Raw genomic sequence first — 17517 nt, 5'->3', positions numbered from 1 at the left:
CCCCCATGTTTTTTCCAGTTTATTGAATAGCCCTCTGTGAATACTGTACACGCATGTTTTACAACTACAGAAAAAAAAAAAAAGGGATGGAAAAACTGGAATTATTGCCCCTGCTGTGACTCCTCGAACTAAAACGCTTACATTCATGTAGAAAGTTTGGGATTCAGGCCGTATTCAAAGTTGGATAACTGGAACATTTCAGTATTTAATCAGTTGCACGGACTTTAAATTAGGAAGTGGACTACACATTTTTTTTTAAACAATTATTATCTGCATATAGCTAGGTGAATATACACGTATGATTTATGATGCATAAATCCAAGCTGTGTGAACAATTAGATTAAAGCTACAGAACGACATAAATAGACTTTCTCTTCAGGAGAGACCGAAATCCCAAGGCACACATCTCGTAAAGATGCTGCTCCTCTCCAGTGTGCTCACATCTGCCTGCGCGCGTCTGAACTGCCGCGGAGGGGAGAGCGGCGCAGGTGTGACGAGCACCTGCCTTTTAAAAGCGCGATTTAACGCCGCGCAGCGCGCAGATCTGCTGTTTGCATAGATGAATAAACAAAACGGAGCATGTAAGGTCTTGTATTTCTTCTACAGTGTTTGTCAGCAGGTATCAGTTCGACAGTCGACTGTTATCAAAACTGCACAGAACAGCAATAAGACATCATGCAGGCCTATTTCTTCCACAAATATATTACAGTTATGTGGTCATAATAAAACTAATAAAACTCTTTATTTTCTTTCCTGAAGCAATGAACATATTAATAAACTCAGTAGCAAATGACCCCCTTTTTTTTATTTCACCTTTGACTGATAATATTTAGCATGCACTGAATCCTTAAGATCTTTAGCTGATACGTGACAGCTGCTCTCTTATCAAATGACTGACTGGGTTCAAGGACCAGATCAACTGAGCTCAGTTTTGGGAACATGAGTTTGTCCTGTGCAAACACTGCTGCCTGTGGAGGGGGGGGGGGGGGGGGGGAAACGCCTGTCGTCTTACGTAACATTGCACATTGGACCCTATTTATCAATACACCGCAGCGAAAAAGTCCGCTCCGTCCCGCCGTCTCTGTTGTACAATGCAAATGGTTTAGTGGTGGTACAAAAGTAAATCTGCATAGCAAAATGTTCCGGAGAGAAAAATAGATTTCTTTTAGTGTCGCGCTAACGTACAGGGGTTTAGATCATTTTTACAGCGCACGCCAGCAGGGTGAATCTGACTCAGGTCCATTGTGTCGTCGCTCTGGGGGCACATTTCTGTAGCTTCCTGCTTTTGTGCACTCAGTTCAATGTGCAGTGTTTTGCATAGATCCAAGAGGAGAGGTGGCAGCAGCTCATGCAGCAGGGAGCAGGTGGGAGCACAGGTGGGTCAGATGTACTTGTTGGCCAGATTCTGAACATCGTTCTTGGTGAACTCTGCGCTCTCCACAGCTGAGAGGTGCTCAAACAGCTGGGTCATGTGGCGACGTTCTTCCTTCTCCAGCAGCATCAGTACAACCTGCAAACGGCATTTAATTATTATTCACCACCAGAACCGTAGCTGCAGGGAGTAAGTATGCAGATTAAGGAAATCTATGACGTACCGAGAACCTGTCGGTGGTGTGCAGATGGCTGAGGTGTTGGTAGACCAGGTTGGGGTTTTTCTCTAGTAGGTGTGAGTCCAGCGCCTGCATGATGAAGCTGACAGTGTGTCCATCCAGCTGCGTGTTCAGGAACTGGGGAAGCATCTCCGGCGCTGTGGAGGCCAGCACTTCAGCGCAGGCCGCTGTGTCTCCACCGCAGCGAGCTGCGTTCAGAGACTGGCCGAAGTCATAGGCGTTGGTCGGCTTGAGGTTGATGCTGACGTCCGCTCCGCTGCAACTGCTCCCCGAGTTTGGAACAGCCGTCCGGTCCTCTTCGTCCTCGACCTGAGGAGGGAAGTAAAGTAGTCTCAGTCAGTTATTCACAGTTTTTGTGTAAATACATTAAGTGACTGTGGTCTGTTTGTCCCAAACTAACCAGCCTGAACACATGAAAATGGAATTATGAGCCAAATGCCAAGTCCAACATTGAATATCCTTTTAGAAATGTGAAAAATATTTATCCTTTTAGCTTGCTTTAGGCTTGATTTTGCTTTTCACCTTTACTCTGGAACAGTCAGGTACTGCTTTTCAGTGCATTCATCCACATTCACACAACGCTCCTGTGCTTTATTTCAGTTTAAAAGTGTATTTGGAGGCATTTTAAGCCTCTATTCATCAGTAAATGAGGGGAGATTATGGCAGGTGCCGCCAGCTCTGAGTTAATGTGGGTTGGAGTTCAAATGTTAAAAATTACTCAGATATTATTTCTGAAATGCGTGCAATGCAAATTTTTTTTTTACAGTCATCTCCTTTGCTGTGTATGCAGTGTCACGTTCCTGAGCAGAATCAAACCAGAGATGTTACTGCCACTTGGGTCTAAAAACAGCAGCCTGAGCTCTTTACTTACTCGCACATGTAAACTATTCTGCAAAATGTGTCAAGAGTGGCTAAGCCTATTTTACTCAAACGAGTGGAAAGAGGAAATCCCACTTTTTCCTGTTTCCACTGCATGGGAGGGCCTGGCTGAATTATTAATCAAAAACTATATATATATATATATATGTGTGTGTGTGTATCTGAGTACCTCTGTGATGGGGACAGTCTTCCTGGGTTTGGCAGGTGAAGCGGTGGCCAGACTCTGTCTCAGCAGCACTGTGACCTCCTCCAGCTCCAGCTCAGCCTCCTTGACGTTGGGATCCTGCTGCAGCACCTCCTGCAGGTCAGAGCTGCACGCCAGGTAGTCCTGGTGGAGTTTAAAAGACGTTAAAATGCCGTAGCCCTTACACAAACATTACGATTAAATTAAAAAGACAAATTCCCTCCCACCCTCCCTCATGCCATTAGACGTAAATATCCATCTCCTTTCACCTTGAGGCCTTTATTGGCCAGCGCTCGTCTGTAGAAGGCCTTCTTATTGGTTGGCTCCAGTTTCAGTGCCGCATCACAGTCCTGCTTGGCCTCACTAAACCTCTCCAGCTTCAAGTAGCACAGAGCTCTGCAAACACACACGTCACTTGTGATTTTTATTTTTTGTCACCAGCAGCTAGGCTTATTTGATGACTCAGATGTATCATGAGTTTGTGACTCACTGTCAGATTTGATAACAGAGATAGATAGAAGTTAAAAGGTCATTATCATAAGGAGCGAATGAGACAAAATTAGACCCCACAGAGATGCTCTTATAGGCTGTTTTCCGGATGAATTTGCAGTCGGTGTTTTCTATCTAAAGGGCCTCAGCAGCTGTGTGGAGGTAGCACCCAAATGTTTGCTCTGGTGTGGCTGTACATACAAGCTGTTTCCATATCGGATCTAAACATACACACGCGAAACACAATGGGATATTTATCACGTCAGCATCAGTTTCCTCTGTGATATCATCGACAATCTACCTGCTATTGTGGAAAAAAGGGGGTGGGTGGGGGGACCTGTCCGCTGTGTGTCCACTCTGCTTCCTTAGATGTAAGATAACACGACGGTAGCTCTAAAGTTGTGACAAACAGCTGAAGATATCTTCTCTGTTCCAATTTGCCAACAATACGTCCTAATTTACCCAGAAGTGACAGACCGACAGCTGGTTCGGATTAGCGACAGAGCTGACAAATGACAGCTGGGGATAATTAATCAGTCTGTTTTAATTATCTATCAAACCAGTGACTGGATCTTCCTGTTTTTTTTTCTGCTTTATGAGAAAACAAGCCTTTAAAATGCAGCAGAAAGTATCTGACACAGAATATCAAAAAACTTGTGAGGAACAGAAAGTGAAAGAAGGAGTGTCCGTGTTTGTTTTAACGCTGGAGTGAGAAAGAAGCCTCTAACCTGTTGGTGTAGATGGCGCACTCGTCCGACTTTAGCTTAAGGCATTCTGTGTACTTTCCAAGCGCATCCTGGTACTGGCCCTTCTTCACAAAGTCATTCCCTTCTTGCTTCAGCGATGAAAAACGGATTTCCATTCTCCTCTCTGGAAGACAAAGTAGAGTGGTGATTACTTTACGGTGCTTATTCGTACAGAGACCAGTTCCACTCTGCTTTCTTTCGAGGTCGTAAATTCGCTTGCAGACGCTTGCTGCGCCGTAGTTTTTAACTGACCTCTCTTTTACAAGCCTGCGCTACGCGGCTTGAGGGTTTTAAGTGATTGGGAATTAATGCTGCGCTAGCTGGACGTGAGGCATGAGAGTGAAGTCAGCAATCAGTCACGGCGTGTGAAGCTGAGGGCTAATCAATCTGCGGCAGAGGGTCTTCTGGGAGGAAGAACTGTGCCAGCAGGTCTATTCTTTCATTAGAGTTTAAAAATAACAGCTGCAGAAGAGTCTCGGGAGCGGAGAAACTGCACGGTCAGAGAACAGAGGTGACACGTCCACTTATATAAAAGTTAAGCATTTTACATCTTCTTCCTCTCACATGAAGGGGGGGCCCACAGAGAAACAGGAAGTCAACTCTCCTCTGTTCCTCTATATTGACATCAGCAGAAAAGGCAATGTTTAAATACTCTGTTAGATGTCTGTGTATCTTATTAGCTAATGATGTGCAATAAATGTGCAATGCAGAACAATGTCCCTGTGACCGTTATACTGTCATATGTTACATTATTTGCTCCTTTTCACTGATCCGTTAATGTGTAATGTGTGTTAACTAATCAGAGAATGGACATGGGCCTTCTGAGGGTGTCCTGTGGTGTCTGGTTAGTGGGGGGGGGTCTTTGGGTCCTATGAGTTGAGGGGAGGGGCCTCCTCTGTGGATCATCCCACAGATACTTGATCAGTTTGGGATCTAGTGAATTTGGAGGCCAGGTCAACACCTTGTGCTGTTTTTCTTGTTTTGAGGATGTTGAGGATGACTGATTCTTTGAGTGCCTAGGTGCCACTATACTGTACCTGAACACGGGACTGTGAAGCTGTCTCCAATGGGGCTGGTCCCACCTATTTTGTTCCTCCAGATTATTGTTTTTTATTATTCTTTTAATGTTTTTGTGATACATGGCCTACCCTGCTTTCTGTTTTTTTAGCTGCATTTGATTTATTTTTTGTGTATGTCTGTATAAAAGCGCAACTAAGATGTAAAACCAGACCTGCATCCCTGGCGGCCTTCTCTGCTCGAGCCTGGAGGACCTCCGCGCTGGGTGGCTCCTCTCTTCGGTGCTGCTGAGCCGACAAAGGCACCAGAGGAATATCTGGAAGTTTCTCCCTCCATTCTGGACCGTCCTGCTCAATCAGCATCCGGGTGATCCTGGAGGACACACATCAGTTTGATTTATGGATGTGTCAGACAGATAATGATGTTCAAAGGGTTCACAGTATGTAAATGTTGAAGGTATACTGTATTGACTTAATCCTTATTGTGTTTTTATGCAAAAATTCTTCGCAGATACATATGGACATTAGAGCATTGACCCTCTGGCACTCTTGAACACAGCCAGCCAGGTGAGTTTCTGTGTTGCATAAGAGAGAAAGAACAAGCAGTCTGAGAGCCAGAATTAGCCTCTAGCTGGTGCTACTTTTGTCCACCGGCTAAATCTGTTAGCCCCTAAGTAGACAGAGCGTATTTGTTCATCTGTTGTTTTTATTTTTGCTTCAGTCTTCTGCTATGTTACGGTAAAAGTTCTGGATTGAAATGACACATTACACAAGGCTGACATGATCTCGCTGCCTTTTTATTTACATATCCTAACAATACGTGTCGACCAGAGTCAAGACGGATGGCACGGACGCCTTTATCGCAGATCGCTTATCAAAGAAGGTGTTAAAACTCATTCAGTCAGCTCCGTGTTTCAGTGGTGACGCTACCCAGCCTTCTGCGGCCTCTTGGCTGAACTGAGAGGTGAAGGCTAATACCTGTTGACGCTGTCGTGTGCTGCCTGAACACCGATGTCTATCTGCAGGACAGTCTTATAATCCACGTAGGCCTTTCGGTAGCGCTCCAGGGATTCATAAGCCATGGCCCGGCGCAGGAGGGGCTTGAGGGAGTACGGCTGCAGCTCCAGGGCTCTGGTTGGTATAAATAGATGTGATGAGTGAGGAGCAAAGGATCAAGCCTGCTGCCCCCTTCCTATAGATGCTAGTGGTGGAGAAGGGTGTGTCTGTGCACCGACAGCGGCTATGAGTTCATGTGTTAGCGTTTAAACTCGTTGTACAATCTAATCTTTCTGCAAATACACAGAGCATTTAAAGGCTTTCACATGGGAGGGTTGTTCAAGTTATTCCAACAACTTCTAAAGAGATTAATTACAAATCCCTTACAACACACCCCATTGCAAATCCCATCATAAAATGACTGTGCCTTGCTACCGAGGCCGTCAGTATGGAAGCCATGTTGGATTTTCAAGGTAAAACTGAAAAGTGACTTGGCTTCACGCCCACAGCAAACTTATTTACTTACACATCTTGATGCAAACGGCGTTTTAAGATCATTATATAAGCTCTCTCACCTCGTGCAGTCCTGTATGCACTCTTGACTGTTGCCATCTTTCAGATAGCAAGCTGCTCTGTTCGAATACAGTATACACAGATCCTCCGGACTGTCGACCCCTGCGTATAAAAGAGACAAGTGTCACACACACATATATATAACACACAACGTGCAGCTCGCCCATCCCTATGAAGCTGGAATGCAGAATATCCGTAAACGGGCGTAAATCCAAAAGCTGGCATCAAGTGTGGCTTTAAAAATTCCCTGTGTGTTATGAATCATTTAAAATATTCAGGGAGTATTTTACTCAATCAGACAGTTTAATGTGCTCTGACCTGACGGGAACCTGTAGAAACATGTGCTGTATCAGGACAAAGATTACATATGAGACTTTAGAGTCAGTTTAGTGCCTTGCCACACTCCTAATACACGTGTGTATATGTTGCAACGCTGGATTCCAATAACGATGAAATTAACAACCTGTTAAGTTTGCTTTTAAATACGGGAAGTGTAAGAACCACTTAACCTACAGTTTTCTTCAACTTAAGAATGATAAAGCACATTTATGTTAAAGCTGCTTGCTTACTCTTCTCAATGTTTGGTTTTAATTTGTATTGTCACCTAGGAAAGATCTTTTGTTGGAGCCAAACGTAGGCAGTGGGACCTACCTTTAATATGAAAATATTAGAAGTAGGCTATGTGTGTTGCTTTTTTGACACTTTGGCTTAATATTTCTCAATTTCTTAATATTCTCCATTGGTTTCCAGGGCTGAAGATGTTAAAAAACACAATGAAGTTCAAGGAAATCTTCAATTAACTAATTTCCCCCCGAGCTGAACAGCTTACTCGCACAACCAGGACACGTTGTATTTGTTTTTCTCCCCATTTCCCTCCATTTTCATCTCTATCACATAGTTAGGCAAATCAAATAGCCCTTTTATGGTACGTCACAGACGCAGCGACATTTCTTCAGCTACAATAAGTACAGTCAGCTTAGCGTGCCACCTCATCGCATGAAATCAGATTAATGACGATGACACGGTGTGGTAGTGATGAGGATGTCTCAGCAAAATGCACACACTTGGCAGGATTGCTATGACAGCAGATCATGTTCGGTGTGTTACAGGTATAAACCAGAAGAAGCACCCTCTCTGATTGACAGACCGATGAAACCCTGCAGCTTTGAGTGGTTTAATTGAGTTTATACGAAGTCTGTTTTCATTTGTAGTGCGTCTGATAGTCGGCGAGACGGAATATATCAAAGTCCAGTCACTTTGAAATGCACTAGCATGGTCAGTAGTGAGTTTATTACGGGAGTCCGCAGAGAGACAGAGCTCGTGTGTTTTATGTTGGATGATCCCGACAAGCCGCCGGTCCCTCTCCCTCTCCCTCTCCCTCCGTCAATCGGCTCCCCCTCTCACTTTCTGAGAGAATTATAGCCGCCGTCCTACAGATTCAATTTCACAGTGAGTGGTTAGTGGTCATGTGACTTGGAACGGACCTGAGCTGAGAGGCTTAGCGCCCGGGCTAAAAAACAGAATCACTGTCCCTGTACACCACAACAGCCCCATTGTGACGCATCGTCGCAGACACACAAAGTCACTAAAGGGAGAAGCAAACATCATAATGGCTGGTTATTAAATCCCTGAGACTGTTTATGGGTTGTATGTGCACTAATATGTACTAAATACACCGACAGATGAGGACATTTTGATTGTTTAGGTAAAATGTCATTAATGGAAAGCGTAGTTTTTGATATTTTGTTGTCATTTGTCAGAAATCTGCAGCGAAGCTAAACCAACTAAAACATGTGGAAGCTCCAGCGTTATAACTGCAAGGTCATGACCTTTGATTTACAATTACATTAGCAAACTGTAGCCTCACAAGCGTTGGTGTCATAAAGCTGCGTATGTTCAAATATGGTGGTGAGTACACCGGTGAAGAAACGTCAACAATGAAACTGTCTCAGCCGGTTCACAACAAAAGACGTCAGTATGAATCCTATTTGTGTAATAACATGAACGCACATGCTTAACTATTCCCTCCAATGTCAGCGGCACACTGTTGGACTGAACTACTACCAGCCACCTTAGAACACAGCAACATGAACACTGTCAACAATGAGCACCCCTCAGACTTACCTGAATCTGCATAGCCCTGAATAGCTTGTGAGTATTTGTCCAGTGCATCGGCAAACTGTCCATTTTTAAACAGCAGGTTTCCTTCATTCTTTAACCGGGACAGAGGTGGGGGCAGGGCTCCACATGGAGCATCAAGGTTGACAGTTTCTGGTGCATTTCCTCCAGCTGGAGTTCCTTTACTGCTGCCGCTCGGATCACCCTGGGAAGAAGCGGTCGAGCCTCTCTTGCTTGATCCATTGGCAACCTTCTCTTGCGGGACTTTGTACTTGTCCGCGCTGCCTCCTTTGCTCCTCCAGTTTCCGTGGTGGGAGTCATTGTGAGGACCCCCGTCCCCTCTGCCGTGGGGCTTTTTTTGAGCGTTACCCATGTCTCCCCTTTCGGCAGGAGTAGCTGAGCTCTCCTCCCCTCCCACAGGCTGGCTGGGTTGAACCGGACGAGCTGGAAGGGAGAGGGAGGGAGGGGGAGAGGCAGAACGAGAGAGAGACGGAGGGTAAGAGGGGGGAGGAGACACACCCACAGGAAGAAGTCAGTGGTTACATCACAGTGGGGGAGGGTTGAAACACATGACACACAACCACTTCAAAGGGGGAGTTCCAGGAAGCAGTGGAATACGAAAGCACTTGATGGGGGTTGGGTGGTTAACACACATACACATATTGTCTGTCATACTACCCACAGGGACAAGGGGAGTTTCCTTTATCCTCTATGTATCTCTCATAGAGCCGCAGGCAGAAAGATCTGACTTAAAAAATACTTGTCCTCATATTACTAACACGTTATATATACATCATGAATGTATTGGCGGGCAAATCCTTTGCCAGTGGAGACTAAATCAAACATAAAGACACTCGACAATCTGGTGTAAAAATACAGAAGAACTCAGAGTGTTCAGAATTTATATAACTACAATTCGGCACATCGCTGCATTTCAAGTTCAATAACTGAGAGCAGTGCTAGAAGTACTGCAGTAGTTCTTAAGTGAAATTGTTTGTCACTTACTTGCTGATATACAGTATAAATAATATTATATCTACGATAAGGTCAATGTCTGAGCTGATCTAATTGGTCTGATTCTTCTGTGTCGTTTGAATTTCTACCCGTCACAGGTCCTCTTTCTTTGGTGGGATTTCTTTAGTTTAAAATTAGTAGTTATACATGATGAATAAAGGCTTGTAACATAATATACAATGCTTCTTGTGGTTCACAGCTGGAAAAATGCACATATAACCTAGCTAAGGCTGACTGTGGCTGAAAAAAAACAAAAACACATGGGAACTCTTAGATGTAGATAGATTTTTTCGATGTGCTCAGGGAATTATAAATGTTCACTGGCCTGTTTATAGTCTCTGTGTCTGTCTGTGTGTGTGTAAATAATATCGATACTGACATTCATTTTGTGTAGGTTCAAACAATCTCACCGGTGTGTTGCGATTTTGCGTCATCGTTACCGCTGTCATCTTCCTCTTCTACCTCTTGGATGAGGATTTTTTTGCCCTTGTGTTGCTGCTCTGGTTGACATTCCTTCATCTTCTTCTCAATTTGAGACAGAAGTTGCTAAACCCAAAATAATTCAGACATTAAAATTTGCACAAACGGCAGGACCCCAATCCAGTTCTCCCGAGAATGTCTCTGGAGGTGACACACCTACTTATACGACATTAATCCACATACTATTGACTAAGTATGAATGTCTTTTATACTACCATAAAAAACTTCTCATACAGCTCTATGAAAATCACACACACAAATTACACTTGTTACAAACATGTCATAGGGAACAGCTATAAAAATCACATCCCACTAAAGCTACATTATCCAGGATATGTAGTACATTAATAGGAGACCAAATAACCAAATAAATTGCAGCAGTTTTATAGAGCTTAATTAATCCTTGATCTCACATCCAATACAAATACAGTGACACCTAGTGGACAAGAGGCATGCTGGTACATCATGGACATGTCTCAGTACTTCCTTCACTTACAGTGGCAGCAGAGTTCTGCGGCTCTTCCCTCAGCACCATCCTCAGGTCATCCTCAGCCATTTGGAAGTTGCCCATGTAGTTATTAATAGTTGCACGACGCTGCAGGGCTGGTGATAAGAAATATATTATGCACACATTATACTAATGCTACTCTGTTTACATTTACAAATGTGTCATGTAACCTCAAGCAAAAAAAGACAAGATTATGTGCAGTGATATCTCTTTTTGCAAACACTGTAGTATTACGATTCGAGGAACAAAAGAAAGGAACCTTTCATGTTGGCTGGCTCTAACTCAAGCACCTTCTGGCAGTCTTTCATGGCATTGTGCCAGTGCTTGAGATTGATCTCTGCCTGGGTTCTGTTGTTGTATGCAGCCACGGTCGGTATGATGGAGAGGCTCCTGTAATGGAATGAAAAATAAAACAGATCTTTCTTTACAGTGGAGTTAATGTACAAACACAATAAATGTGGAGGTAATCGATGAAGGGCAGTCAGTCAAATTAAATGCTAAGTAAAACTGTTTAATCCCCTTAAGAGATGTATGATGCTTTCTATAATAAAAGAGCTGTTTAGAAAAGCTGACCTGGAGTAGTATGCAACCGCCTCTTCATAATCTTTTGCTCTGAAAGCTTCATTGCCTTTGTCCCTCTCACGATTTGCCAGAAGGACCTTCTCTTGTTGCGACAGCCCTGGATGTATTGGGAGGAGAGCACAAGTATGACACATATACCCACATAAGTGAAGTACACATCATGCTTTGTAATGACCGCAAACATAATGCATTACATGAGGCATCCACTTTAGTCTTGATTTTTTGATGTCCTGTGTTCACAGTGGTTGGTGGATCATTTTTCACCACATTACCATCTATTTTTTCACATTCCTTTTCCACATCGAACCTGGAAAGAGAGAGGAAGAAGGAAGAGCTTGTAAATCAAGGTCTTACTTCAAAGTATAACAGGCATTTTGTGGAGCGGAAATAACTCACTTGTCCCACTCTTGATAATCCCGTGGAAGAGCACATTTTGAGGGATTCCTTCTTCCTTTTGGAAATGAATTCTGTAATGCAATAAAACTTAATTCAAGTGTCTGTCTTGTATACCTACATAAACCACACTATATGAATTTAGATAATTTTTACCTGATTAAGTGGAACAAAGCAATTAGAACCTCTTACGGGTGGCATATTTTCCTTTACTAGATCATCAAACATTGGCTGTTGTCTTAGCGATGTTTCATGCTTTTTGGTTTCTTCTTGCCACGTCTGTAAACAAGTGTTCAGCTTTTAAATGTTTCTGACATATTTTCAGAGAGAAAGGAATACAGTTACAACAAACAACAACAACAACAAAATGTTCATGTAGCGTACCGCCATCTCATCAACTATTTGGCGCCACTCATCTTTAGAGAAGCTGGCTGCTGTGGCTACAGGTGTTTCCTTCCTGAGGGCTCGGCTTCTCGGGTCCAGTTTCTCCAGGTGACTCTCGCAGAACTCGATCAAATGTGGATAGATGCCCTCTTCGCCAGACCTTTACACAAAATTGCATTCATTGTAGTCACATTTATCAGACTGTTTGGGATTACGATTGCTCTTGTATCCTTTCTATTGTGTTTGATTTTCTATTTTTTTGTTTGTTCTTATTTGGTGTTTTACTTTTTTATTTTTTGTGTGATGTCTCATTTGGACTCTGTGCTGCTACAGGAAAGGATTATTTTATCTTAAGTGGAACATAATCTATTTTTAATACTTCATACACATTTTCCCATCACAAAACCACTAAAAATGTGCTGTTGAATGAATTATGTTAATGGCAAAAAACGTAATTTATGTGGCTTTTACCTCAGTACTCTCAGGATCTTCTCCAGGTATTTTACATCTTCACATTTTTCAATGTAATCATAGTCCAGGTGCTCCACGGGGATTTTTCCACTGTAGTCAACACTCGTGGGCTGGTTTTGAAGAGAGAAAACGGCTTCTGCACTCATGTCTGGGGGTGAAAAAAAATAAAGAAATAATCAAACTTTTGTTCTATAAATGTGGCACTTAGAAATCCCTGGTGATATAAAACTTCCACTAGCTTGCTATTGCTAGCTAACCGAGTGTTACTTTTAATTGAAAAACGGCGTTAGCTCGACGGTTATGCAATATTTATGCAGTTATATGTAATATCAAGACATATTTTTTTTTCTTTTAGCTAATAACTGTAATGTTATCTTAACTCGTACCCTAAAAGTTAGCGTTACAGAATATATATATATATTTTTTTTTTACCTTTTCCTGTTTGGCTAAACGGCTAAAACGCTCCTCTGCCCGTCGCTATGACAACGACGCACGGAAAGCCCGTTGAGCTGAGCGGAAACACGTCACCCAGTCGACAGATACGCCAGGGCTCCAAATTTGAAAATGGGGCTGGCAGAAACGACGAAGAAGAGGGGTGTACGCTGAGGCCTGGAACTGGAGGAGGGTGAGAAAACGGGCCTTTGCTGCTGCTTAGTCTTATTTTAAAGTTTTTTTTATTTATTTATTGTAATTTGACTTCAAACATTTAGTTTTATGCATCAACGTTACCTAGCAGAGTGTTTTTTTTAAAGAAGCTAACTAACATTAGCTAGTTTATAACTCGTTCAGGTAGAATTTACTGCTAATATTGTCTCTTTGATAATAGACGTGTGGATTTGTATGCTTGTATATTCATTTTATGTATATTTATTAATGATGTCACACGGACAAATGTAATAAAATAAAATTAAAAAAATGCTCAATCAAGTTTTTAGGAAAATATCACCCTTTATAACTCGGCCTGGGCTTGACACAGGTGTTTTCGGGACAGGCTAATTGACGTAACGAGGGTGCCTAAGGGCTTCATGTTGTTTTAATATTCTGGACTTTGCCTTGAATACATTTAATTCATTTTCGTATAATTTTCTTTTCTTTCTGCATTTTAACATTTTTATCTGTTATTCGGGATACATATGAAAACAGAACAGCAACAAAATAGTTTTGATGTTTGCCTCTTTTTTATTTTATTTTATTTTATTTTTTAAATCTACATACATCGGCGTCAAGTCATTGTAACCTGGGAGTAAAGTAGTGTTTATATGGTCAGCTGTTAGCAGTGTCTTGGTTGGTTGTTTGGTTTTGGCGGCTTTCAACGGCTTTATAGCGGCACCACAGAGAGCACGCGACAGAGGAGGAGGAGGGGGATTTAAATCTACAGCACGCGCTCTCATAGCAACGCCTATGGAGCAGCTGAGAATGTTTAGTGTTGAACCAGCTGACTCCGTTTGACACTTTATCTTTTAAAAAAGGTGCTGGTTTTATAACCTGACAGCTACTGAAACACGTTGGTGACATATTTTCATCACTCGGCTCATCTCTCGTCACAAAGTGAGTCCAACAATAACAGCACAGTAGAAAGTTAGACAGTTGAAATGTATATTTAAGCTAGCATAAGCTTGTTTAGCTATTAGATTAATTTGCCCCCTGCTAACATCTAGCAGACTAATTAAGAAATTATTGTTTGCCATCTGGAAAATGTTGTTATTTACATTTTTATTGTTATTTGTTTGTTTTGTGCAGGTAACTGTGGTGTATTCTGTGATTTGAGCAACACAGAGGAGGAGGAGGGAAAATGCAGTGCACTCCTGAATCAAATGTCTACCATAAAAGCTGCAAAGGCAAGCACTGCTACGATGACTGCTCCGACAGTGGATACTCGGGTTCGTTCCAGAGCCCACGGAGCATCGTTGGAACCGACTCCTGTCGATCTCCTGTGGAGTTCAATGAAACGCCAAAAGAGAACCTCCAGCTTTCGGCCACACCGAAGGTGAGGACGAGAGAATCGGTCAGGTTTTTGGGCAAAGACTCCAGGAGTGCGCCACGGCCATCAGCGGTAAGCTGGTGTGAAACTCCTAAAGTGTACAAAAGAGATGCCTCGTTGCGACACAGGCTGCTAACTTGCAAGCCCACCACTGATGTCAAAAATGACAACACAAGATCACCATGCCCTAGAAAGACTCAGTCCTCCAACAGCGTCAAGTCCGAACAGTGGCTCAGTTCGTCGTGTGACTCTCTGGACACTATGATCGGGGCTTTTGCATCAAGCACTTTAAAGCTGGACCAAGATCTGCCGCTCTCTGGTAGGAAACGTCGTCTGCTTTTTGCTCAAGTGAGGACCTCCACCCTTGAAGATGGTAAAGTTAACTCTGGTCAATCCAGTTTTGAGAGAGGAGTTTCACTCACAGATGCAGATTTCAGTGGGATCCTGTCTCCTTTTGACCAACTTATTATTGCAACCCCAGGCTTAGAAAACTCACCCATCAGTCGCGATACAAATAACCTGTGCGACAGCTCAAGTGTGTTGTGCACACCGACGTCTGCACAGACACCCATATACATCAGGTTTGTGCAACTGTTTTTTTCAAATTGAACTTTCTACATTTTTGCTACTAATTTTTCCTCATGCAATGAATCAAATCATGTCTATATTGACTTCCTTTTAATCTTGGTACAGGTCTGTGTTTGAAGACAGTGGTTTCAGTTCCCTGACCCTTGATAAATCCCAAGGCTCCTCGGTGGACCACGATGGCTCGTTCCAGGAGATGCTTCTCTCTAACCCCAGAACTAACAGTGAAACCCCGAATCTTGCAGAATCAAAGCGGCGCTCTCGCTTGCAGCGTCAGCACAGGCTTTCCACACTTAAAGAAGGTGGCTCTCAGTCTGAGGAAGACCCAACGGACAAAAAGCATCAACAGCCCTCTCGTTGCCACAGCCGTTCTAAAGGAGATGATGTTTTCGCTGATGATGCCACTCCTTGTAGTAACCTTTTAGTTAAATCTGGTAATAGGGTCGGCTCTGCAAAACAAGACTACACCACCCCACTAAAAACGTCTGTAGCTGCAACAGAATACATGACACCTTATTCTACGGAGTCTTCTAATCCAGATATTACACCTCTCAGAACAACCCCGGTCAATCTCTCTCTGACTCCAGCGTTGCAGCTCATTCATGCTATGTGCCAGCACAAAGCCCAGATGTTTGCTGGCCAAAGTCCAAGCCTGAAGGAGCAGCTGAAGTCCACAGCATCATTAGCTAAGACCCCGCTGACGTTAAGGACCACGATGCCATTGGCAGGGCTGATTGGCAGGAAGATGGGCCTGGCGAAGGTTGACATACTCACAGAGCTTAATAAGAGGAACCTCAGGCACATCCTAAATGCCATACTAGGAAAGCTGGACTCTGAGAGTATCTACAGGTGATTAGTTTGTGTGTTCACAGAAACCAAGTGATACTACAGAGTGATTTAATTTATAAACAAACAGCATAAAATTAGATTTTTGTCTCATGCATGTATTTGTTTTGACAGGTGTGGTCAGGTGTGCAAAAGCTGGAATCATATTATCCGGCAGGACAAGCAAGCTAGTTTAAGGAGACGAAACCACCTGAGTGAAGTGGATGCTGCTCTTGAGGTAAATGCACCATATAGGTCACTGCTTAAAGGATCCCCTGTGACCAAACAAGTTTCTCAGGATGTTTATTTGGTACAGCACTGTGGTAGTAACAAAACACATCTGCTGTGTGGATGTCAGTTTATGCCTCTTAGATGTAATGACCCTGATGTTTTTGCTGTTTCCTCGTAGCTTGGTGGTTCTTTCACCATCTCTGACTCAGAGACCAGACTCGCTCTGCTCAAGAGGTCGGCATTGAAGACCGTTCAGTCCCAGTCCAGGACTTCCAGCTACTGCACCCCACAGTCAGGAAACAGCACTTTAACCCCATTACAACACAGCGCCTTGAATTCAGTCAGCAGCAGCAAACGGGATAAATTTCTAGAAGTAAGTTACAAAACCAATACATTATTTTTATTTATTTATTTATTTATTCAGTAATATTAAAGTAATTTTAATTACTCCTTTCCCTTTCAGGTCGCTAAAACCCTCTTCAATGACGAGTGCCTCAAGCCTTGCCCTCGATGTCAGCATCCCGCAAGATGTCATTCAGTGAAAGGCGAGGGTGTGTGCAGCAGATCTGACTGTGGTTTCCAGTTTTGCACGTCATGCTTGTGTGCTTTTCATGGCTCTCGAGAGTGTGGCAGTCGGTCTGCTGGTCGTCGCAAGAAAGACGTACTTCTCCCCGGAAGCGCTCAAAGCAAGCGAAACGTTAGAAGACTATGAGCAGAATTTGTACTCGACTCCTGTTTGCTGTGCCAAAGTCACTTTACAGTTTTTTTTTTTTTTTTTTTTTTCTGCCAAATGGTAGACTTGGCAGCAAAGCAACCGATTTGTAGCCAGTACATGAGCATTGTCTGTACTCTTCAATGTGTGTTTGTTTTTTCTTTACTCTATGTACTTATTTTTCTCCTTTTTTTTTTTTTTTCAACAATGTTGTCACCTGTATGTTTTTAATTATGCATGTGAGGGTTTTACCAGCAGACCCAATGATTTTATTTTGCTGTCGTTGATGTACTTTTCCATACAGATTGACTGTACAGGATATTTTTGGGAAATTTCTGAGATTTTCAGCTTTTACCAATGTGTTTTCAAATCAATTTTATAATAAATCTGGTGAGTTTTTACATGCGTTTCCCTTGTCTCTCATTTTTGAGGATCCCCAATATTAAAGCGTGCACTAATTTATTGTTCAGTGTTTGGCAACATCTAGTGGTGTAATTTGTGAACTACAACAACTGATGTAAATTCTGTGAATACTTTAGAATAAACTCACTTTGAGGTATGAAACTAGAGCGAAGTTGTTTTGCTTTTTCTTTTTCTATCTCCATACTATAAAACCAAAAGTTGACGATCTTCAATAAACAAAATATTTGTGGAAACATGGAGTTGTTGGCCCCCCAAAAATGAGTTATAAAAGGTTAAGTGCTCTGAAATAAAAATTGAATACGTCATTTTTATAAGAT

The 17517-nt window shown here is 42.7% G+C and overlaps 2 protein-coding genes across 5 annotated transcripts; one reads left to right on the top strand and one right to left on the bottom strand.

Moving 5' to 3' along the window:
* Positions 1-6: 6 nt before the first annotated feature.
* LOC311496383 (sperm-associated antigen 1-like) lies at positions 7-13681 on the bottom strand. Its single transcript, XM_084556229.1, has 19 exons — positions 13659-13681; positions 12444-12591; positions 11973-12132; positions 11745-11867; positions 11592-11662; positions 11390-11502; positions 11187-11292; positions 10873-11003; positions 10602-10708; positions 10036-10171; positions 8618-9055; positions 6496-6595; positions 5903-6055; positions 5140-5297; positions 3891-4032; positions 2943-3069; positions 2659-2817; positions 1596-1919; positions 7-1510 (listed from the first exon to the last, which is right to left on the bottom strand). Exons 2-19 carry the CDS (start codon positions 12587-12589, stop codon positions 1382-1384), a joined length of 2823 nt encoding a protein of 940 aa, XP_084412355.1. The 5' UTR covers positions 12590-12591; positions 13659-13681; the 3' UTR covers positions 7-1381.
* On the top strand, positions 13017-17313 carry fbxo43 (F-box protein 43). 4 transcript variants are annotated; one of them, XM_084556227.1, is made up of 8 exons: positions 13017-13068; positions 13913-13991; positions 14184-14797; positions 14906-15005; positions 15118-15858; positions 15970-16072; positions 16244-16438; positions 16529-17313. In XM_084556227.1, exons 3-8 carry the CDS (start codon positions 14236-14238, stop codon positions 16775-16777), a joined length of 1950 nt encoding a protein of 649 aa, XP_084412353.1. In that variant the 5' UTR covers positions 13017-13068; positions 13913-13991; positions 14184-14235; the 3' UTR covers positions 16778-17313. The 4 variants fall into 4 exon arrangements, with proteins under 4 accessions (XP_084412353.1, XP_084412350.1, XP_084412352.1 ...); XM_084556224.1 differs by having other exon boundaries at positions 13019-13068; positions 14184-15005; positions 16529-17312; XM_084556226.1 differs by lacking the exon at positions 13913-13991 and having other exon boundaries at positions 13047-13068; positions 14184-15005; positions 16529-17312.
* The last annotated feature ends 204 nt before the right edge of the window (positions 17314-17517 follow it).

This window comes from Chelon labrosus (assembly GCF_963514085.1).
Source record: "Chelon labrosus genome assembly, chromosome: 12".
NCBI lineage: Eukaryota > Metazoa > Chordata > Actinopteri > Mugiliformes > Mugilidae > Chelon > Chelon labrosus.
Note: the sequence above shows the minus strand (reverse complement) of the source record. Positions and strands in the feature narration are given on the sequence as shown.